General features: G+C 44.5%; 1 protein-coding gene across 1 annotated transcript in view; it reads left to right on the top strand.

Moving 5' to 3' along the window:
- Positions 1-2755, top strand: part of LOC119458801 (uncharacterized) — an 8532-nt gene extending 5777 nt beyond the window's left edge. Inside the window, exon 4 of the mRNA XM_037720663.1 lies at positions 2666-2755. Within this exon, the coding sequence (XP_037576591.1) occupies positions 2666-2755 (90 nt within the window). The remainder of the gene's footprint in view (positions 1-2665) is intronic.
- The last annotated feature ends 5318 nt before the right edge of the window (positions 2756-8073 follow it).

The following is an 8073-nucleotide window of genomic DNA, read 5'->3' as shown; positions in this document are numbered from 1 at the left end:
TTGTCTATACAAAGAGTGAAACCAGAGACAAGTGAAATGTGCTTTACCACACCCTTTATTACTTCACAACGACAATATATTCATGGTGTTCTTCAGGCATCTTTACTTTCCGTAGTCAACCCATGGTAGCCTGGAATGAACTGAATGAGTTTCTAGACTGTGGTGACGTCACTACGTGATTGCTATGCTGTTGGGTACTTTTCCCCTCGAAGTAGCTTACGCAACCGTAATCTTTACCGGGAAACACACGCGGGAGAAAGAACACTGTAACGATACCCACAACGATTACCCATAGTGACGTCACTTGCATTTACACATGTGGCTCTACAAAGAGTGAAACCAGAGAAACTGGTTTCACGAGGGTTTTGAATGACGTCTCCCCTTTTCGAAGCAGCTGCAAAGCTAATCTTAACCGGAGCGCGTCGGATGATGTTCCCATTGTTCACACGTGCCTTATGATCCATCATGTGGTTTTGATGCTTGTTTTGTGGTTTTTCTTTGGAAAACGAGTGCTGAGCCTTATGCTGTATGCCTGATTTCAAGGAGATAAGCTGTTTGTATTCAATTTTTGGCCTGGCGTTGGTTGCTTACGCCGACTCGAAAATTTCCTTGGCTGGTAGAGATATACAGCTTGAAGTAAAAAGAAAGAAAAAGAAGACACTAGGTAGACAATAGGCCGGACAAGACTGGAAGTCGGCAGAAGTAAACCGTTTCGTTATACAAGCTCCATATATATTCATTTCTTGAATGAAGAGCGTAGAAGTGTTAGATAGGGTAAAGCGTCGTGATTATAGGTTATTGAAGTATACGACTGCTAACTTGAAAAGAGAAAGAAAAAAGTTTGACAAGGGACCCAGGCCAACTTAGAAGCTTTTGGTAAAAGCATATGATTTCAGGCTGCTGCTCGCAAAAAATGCAGTTTTACAGTACGACGATGAAATAGGATAGAGAATTTGAATGAAACGGTAACTTGGCTTGTATAAGCAGCAATTGAAGTAAGAGGGAAAGCACCCAGGCAACGAGAAGGTAACCTCGCCCGAGTAACAAAGCGCGCCATAAAAAAACGACTAAGCATGAAAGTGTCTAACTAAGAGATCAGGTACAATTATCTGTATTATCAAATCTGATTTGTAGGATGAAATTTACTGATATTACAATTTATGGCGTTAGAAAGGTTGAGAAAACCGTAAAAAAACATGCGCAGCGTGAAGTCAGGTAGAAAGAAATTTGTAATTCGTAAGATCAAGAGGCAATCAGTGAAATAAAAGCGAGCTCATGTCATCAGCCATTTTATAATATTGTAAACACAGCAGACGGCTTCTATGCTGACATATACAGTACCAAGGAAGCGACGCTACGTTGGTTGGAAGCAGTGACGAACGGGATACAGAAGCTGCATGTGTAACACGCGATGAGGTAACAAGGAACTCACAAGACATGTCCCGGGGACAAGCGGCTGGAGAATATAAAATAACAGCTCACTCAATCAACGAAGAAGGTGATTTTATAATTGAAAAGCTTGCGCACCTTTATGCCCAATGAATCGCTCTGTATAGAACCTCCGTATTATAATTATACAAACAGACCACTACTCGCTTCGTCCGTCCATAAGAGACCGCCTCTTTACCCACCCGCCTCGTAAAGAACAAAACACAAGCCTTGCATGCATTCACTTGATCTTTGTCCATACCGAGCAAATGAATATTTCTTGAATGTGTGCCATAACTACTAATGAATCAGGCTTCGTCCTCTTTCCGGCTGGAGCCACACGGTGTGAAAAATCATATTTCGCCCAAACAATTGGAATGAGCAGCTGTGTTAATTTGGCTAGAGATATCTGTTATAACGGTTCCTCAATCCAAGAAGCTCATTTTAACTCCTGAACTGAGTTGAACATGTAAGATTAAAAAGGAAATAAATATTTATACATGCTCTTTGTCGGTTGAACATAGCTGAACGCCTCAATTAGCCTTGCTTCGAATTGCCACTGCTTAAAAATATCTGCTGCAGAACGACCGACTTTGGAGAAGCAATAAGAAAGCAAACAGTGCGGCCACAATCTAAACAGCAGAGTTCAGTTCTTGTGTGGTAAATAGAGGTAGTTGGGCAAACGCTTTATACCTTAAAGAATACTGACAAATGTCAAATTGCCCTACCTATATTTCTAAAAATATTGTTAAAACGAACCTGCTTCGGTATTAGCACACGTGATGTATACGTATAATGACTTCATAAAATATTGACCTTTTCTCCGTTCCTGCGATGGCTGCTGCTGCCACACGCAAGTGAATCTTTGAGAAACGCGCAGCACAGTTCTCTATTTTGAATGAAGAATGGGATCATATCTACACTAACGACTACCCAACACTATCAAATTTTGCTGTGTTTAATCAGGTCAGGGTAATGTCCTCTACACCATGCCCGCAATTTCAGAACCAACTTTAGCATCAAATAATTATGTTCTACGAACAGCACACCAAGACAAGGCGTTTAACTCGTCTTTTCTGCGGAATCAATCTGCTGGCCATGTGCGTGCTCCGACGCGCTTCCTGAATCATTCACTGTTATTCGCTTCGTACGCTTATGCCCACTAATTCTGGGCGTCTCCTTAGCCTGGTCGAAAAGGGCACTACAGAGCCCTCCACCCTTACTACCCCATGAACAGGACGTGAAACTCGGCGAGCCTATTCTCAAATGGGGAACTCAGGACGAGCGTGAGAAGGCCGGTGGCTGCGACATGACAGAGCATGCTTGAGAGAGAGGCGAGTCACGCTGCCGATAAGGTAATGACGTCGTCACACGATAACGTCTAAGTTGTAGTGTGAAAGGCATTCAGATCCAATGACGAGATGGACAGCGTACCCACTGGAACACCCACTGAAAACGTACGACACAAGCTCAAGTGTATAGTCAATGAACTGAATTCGTACATGGCTAATAACAGAAAACTAGAGGTATGTAAAATTCGTCTTGCTAACCTGGACCAGAGAGGCGCGTTGGTAGGTGGTAGCCTGCTTACTTCAGCTGTCATATGAAGAAGGAACCTCGTCTTAAGGATTCGGTTTATAATCACGGAGACGCGGCAGGGTCGAACAGCGAGGTCACAAACCGCCGCCATCGATTCCACTGGCCGTTTTGGGATCCGCTGCAACGCAAAGTTCATTTTCTGGCGTTGTGGTGGAACATTCTGTCCTATCAGAAGATCTGAGAGGTATGCAAATGACGCGACGAGTCATTGCCCGGAGATGAACAACACCGTTGGCACGGAGAGTGCTGGTGACGTTACGGCGCTGGACAGCGGCTGTGGGCAGCAGGGAGTTGATGTGTGCATGTATATTTCAAACAAGAGAATTTTCTGAGATCACGGAGGCAGCGGTGACCATTGGAGTGTTAACCTTGTAGGCTTTGTCAGCCAACGCGGCTAGGCGATTGCGGGGCAAATCGTCCGCAGGACATTGCGGATGGCCTTAAGCATGTACTAGAGTAACAGCTTAATGAACAGCGTGTCATGGCTGCTGTCGTCCCTCTCGCCCAAAAGCCGCCGCATGCGGCTGAGTAGCCGTCGGTCACCGAGATGTTCACCGAAGAGGATCTACTGGAGGGGCACCTGCTTGGGTGGCATTGTTCAACCCATAGTCTTATATTTGTGGCGTTGGCAAGGCATGTCTCCCAATGGCTCGGCGACAACATCGACCACGTCTTCAGCCACGTCCTATGGCAGAAATGACAAAAGGTTGTACGACCATGTGGCAATGCGGTCAAGATGGAACTGCACCTTCAGCTGAGTGCGCCGAACTTGCGCAGTGTTGCGGCAGAACGGCGGCACGCGGAGTTGGACCATCGTCACGTCTGGCTGGGTTCTGTTGTGGTCGATCACAAGGTTGCCTGCTGTGGAAAGGTTCTGTGAACTCACGTCTACATCTGGCGTGAACACTGTAGGAACGGCACACCCGGAGAAGATGTTTAACTTGCTTGTTCTCTGCAAACAATCTGCTAGCTATTTCGTGCGCGCGCACGTGCCAACAAGCATGCATCGTAATTCGGTTTGTCCTCTTAAGCTAGCTAAATGTGGACGCTTCCTTAACCTGGCGGAGGAGGACGCTACGATATTATGTTTGACTAGCCACAAGCTTGCTAAAATGCCATACTTTTGTGTGCGAGAAGCATTTCGAAGAGTTTGTACAAAAATGTGGCAGTATACGCTTTTAAGAAAAAATGTACTCATGCTTCTTTAAAATACATGTTGGGCTTACTACTCGCACATACTTCTGTACTCACAGCCCATCGGCACAACTCCCGCTTCCACTCATACACATATATAAACTCTCCACCAATCACTTGCGCTCGTACTGGCGTTCAATACGCGGCACCCACTAGTAGTCATCCTCGTGTCCACTCCCGCTCACCAGGACTTGCTCGCATTATTCTTCACACAGACACACACACACACGCGCGCGCGCGCGCGCTGGCACACACTCACACACACACACACACACACAAACGTTTATACTCACCTACACTCAAACTTACTCTCGCTTATTACTAGAATGTACTAGATTGGGGCAGTGAGTACAACGCAGGCTCCCTGCTAAGGTTTTTTTATGAGAAGTTGGTGCGCCACCATCGCTTTCTGCCGAATGAGCGGCCCCGGGCGCCGGCCGGATGCTTGTCGCGTCGCAGACTCTACCGCAGCTGCATGGAGCTTTGACAGGCCGATCCTCGGTGGCAGTAACACCGATATTATTCCCAGCATATCTATTGTAAATAAAATGAAAAGAAATAGTGGCGGAAAGAACGCAAACGACGCAACAACGACGGTGCATCGAGCAGACGACAGCTACTCAGCTCGTGAGCTGGCCTCAGCCAATGAGCGCTGCAGAAACAGCCAGAGCCAACGTTTAGTGGCCGGAGATACGGAATAAGGCGACGGCATGGCCGCCACAATTTCAACTTTTTGCTTCACCCTCGGCGCTTGCCAAGGCGTCCGCTGGACCCACTCCCCCGTTCTAGTACACTCTAACGATACGCACGCTCATAATATTCCGGTCATCTGCCTGGCACAATTTATTGCGATAGCAATTATATGGACACTCCAAAGCAGATTTTCTGCCGTCGGCGTCGCCGTGAGGTTCCGTATGACGTCAATTGGAGATGAAATCGTCGCCGCGCGCCGCCGAACGCTGTATGTGCGAGTGAAAGGGCGCGAGGGACGCGCGCTTTCACGGGGAGTGAACGCACGGCGGAGAACAAACGCGCGTTCCTGTGCCGTGCTCGCTTAAGGGCTGCAGAAGTAGGCGTCTCTTTCCTCCTTTACAATCACCATATATGTAGAGCAAACGCGCCTTCTTCTGACGCACGAAAGGCCGTGGGGGGGGGGGGGGGGGGGGGCAGGGAAGGGAGGCGACGTTTAGCTGCGGCACCAAGTGCCTATTTATATCATAGGCTCCGCAACAGTCACCAACGCCGCACGCATTTTGTGCGAACGCGGGCAAAACGCCGACGGCGTCGACAACAGTGCTGTGTGTTGCCGGTGCTGCTGCATGACCAAGTTTGTACAGCGGATAAAACTACCATCCTTACTCCGTCCTTCTACCATCCTTACTACTAAGTTGCTATCGCAATTGATGCTTCGCCTATCGGGTGAAACTGCGACAACTTTTTATGAACCACACAGTTCCTTCACCAATCACTAAGCTCACTCTTTGAACAGTATTGATTTAATGTATACTGCTGGTGTATACACTGGCTTTGTATATATACTATTTTTGTGGTGCTGCCTTCACACACACATCAAAAAAGGTAAATACATGAACATATTTTGCTAGGACTGTGAAAATGTGCTTTCTGCCGAGACTTCAATTTTGTTGCATGTGTTTAAATATATTACAAAGTAAAAGGTTACTATCATATGGTATACGAAACAGCTCTAAATAAATACGCATCTGCCATTGGTGCTACTGCTCGCGATACCCTGATTTCTTGACTTTCTTTGACTTATATATACCACCCATCTAAATACCGTAAAATGATGTCTTATTACATAAACATAAACAAACTCTGTCTAAATTATTACCATTTTCTCATACGTGAAATGCATTATTTATTCTATTCCAGTGATATTAATTATTTAGAAATGCTGAAAATTAGTTCCGTTATTCGATGTGCGCCTTTAATGGGTGGTAATATTTTATTAAAAATTTACAATCAAGAATCCAATTTTTTATTCAGTGTGTTGTATCACGCAGGGGGCGGAGGAGGCGAAGGAGAGGGAGGAAGTGCAGCTGGTGGTTCAGGGGGGGAGGCTAAGACACCCGAGGGCGGGTCAGAAAAAGGTGGTAAGTGCTTTTGACAATCACTACAGCTAAACATTGTGCTTACACTTCTGAATTTATTACAGTGCTATACTTGCTCATGCCGCACTAAAATAATTTCATTATCTATGATTCTGTCTGACATATCTGAAATTGCGCATTTGTAAGGTTAGAAGTTTATGTAGGAAGTCGCAGTACAAGAGAACTCTAAGTACTCCCTTGAATACCTTATTTCTTATCAGGGTATTCTATTCTACTATGAAATGTAATAGGCACAGCCAAAGATAAGGGTAAATTGTAGTAAAAATTGCATCCTAACAACTTACTGCGCCAGCATATATAATGTCTTGCGCTGTACGGCGGCACATTGTATCCAACGAACACCCATAAAAGCGAACGAACACATGAACCTGGCAGTAAAGTCTTTTGCATGTCTGGCTTAAAGTACTGATGCAGCAGTTGCAGATTGCGTGATGCATCGCAGCAATAATATATTTTAAAGAAGTACGTTATTGTCCCTATTTGCTGTCTCTTCTCGAAGTAAGAAGGCAGAACTATCGTAACTGATTTTTTAAAATCTATGTTATTTTGCTATTGAAATTATTCTCTTAAGGCTGAAATAAAGACTGAGCAGTCACAGACGAACATCGGTATGTGTTCTTTGAATCAGAGCTGTAAATGATGGCAACCAAAGAGGAAGGACTAGGACGAGCGCTGTCAATGCGTTGTAGTCGTTTTCGGCGCTGACCCAATGAGTGCATAAATTCCGATGTGTATTAATGGGTGTCAGCTATTTGAGATGGGATAATTTTGCTAACATGCGAAATTTTAAACAATGCTAAGGCGGTGTCATTACATTACTGAAAAAAAAAACACCACTTTATTCAGCAGTTCATGAAGTTATGGTTGAGCAAGGTCAAAATTTGTAGCTCAGGACACTAAAAAGATTCTACGATTTATTGTGTGGTTCTCTGCAGCCCATTATTTGACTGCAAAAATATTGATTCTTCTTTATAATCTCAACGTCGTGAATTAGATGAAACCCAACCAAAAGGGCCAGTAATGTGCTGTTAGTGTCATTTTGCGGTGTCTTTCTGTGCGGAACCGCAACTTGGTGGTGCCTGTCTTTGTACCAGGTCATTCGTATTGGTACATGAATGAATAAAAAAATCTATATGTATATGTTGAATAGCCACATTGTCTGTAGCGCAACGTGGGCTTCAGCACAGGCACACACACACACATAAAAAATCAACACACACAGAAGGCACCACCTTCTTTACCTATTTTAAGTTTATTCATTTATAGATACTATTAGCCTAAAGATCGGTACAGTGTCCAATAGTAATTAGGGTAACTTACAAAAATTACCTACAAACACGAGCACACCATAAGCCAAACAATGAGAACGCTCTCTGGGTAAACAAAGAAATTTATTTCTGTTTGCTTAACCGAGGGTCCCGTTTTCAGTATTAATACTGTGGGACCCTCTTCAGTTTTTTAGCTGTACAACAAAAGGTCGAGGCAACTTCATGAACTGCAGTCTATGTATTGTAACACCATCGTTGTATTTACATTTAAAGTGAACATCAGAACAGTAGTAATTTCGCGCATAAAATGGACGCCATGGTGAGCTGATGCTGCGGAACACTAGTACAAATTGCTATATTTCTGCCTTTAATTTGCGTATAATGGTAAATCAACAAAACTTGCAAATTCTAGTAAAAAGCGAATACCATAGATTTGGTTTTTCCACCTAATG

The sequence above is a fragment of the Dermacentor silvarum genome, chromosome 7 (genome assembly GCF_013339745.2).
Source record: "Dermacentor silvarum isolate Dsil-2018 chromosome 7, BIME_Dsil_1.4, whole genome shotgun sequence".
NCBI classification, from domain to species: domain Eukaryota; kingdom Metazoa; phylum Arthropoda; class Arachnida; order Ixodida; family Ixodidae; genus Dermacentor; species Dermacentor silvarum.
The sequence above is the reverse complement of the archived record's forward strand: the minus strand, read 5'-3'. Positions and strand labels throughout refer to the sequence as shown.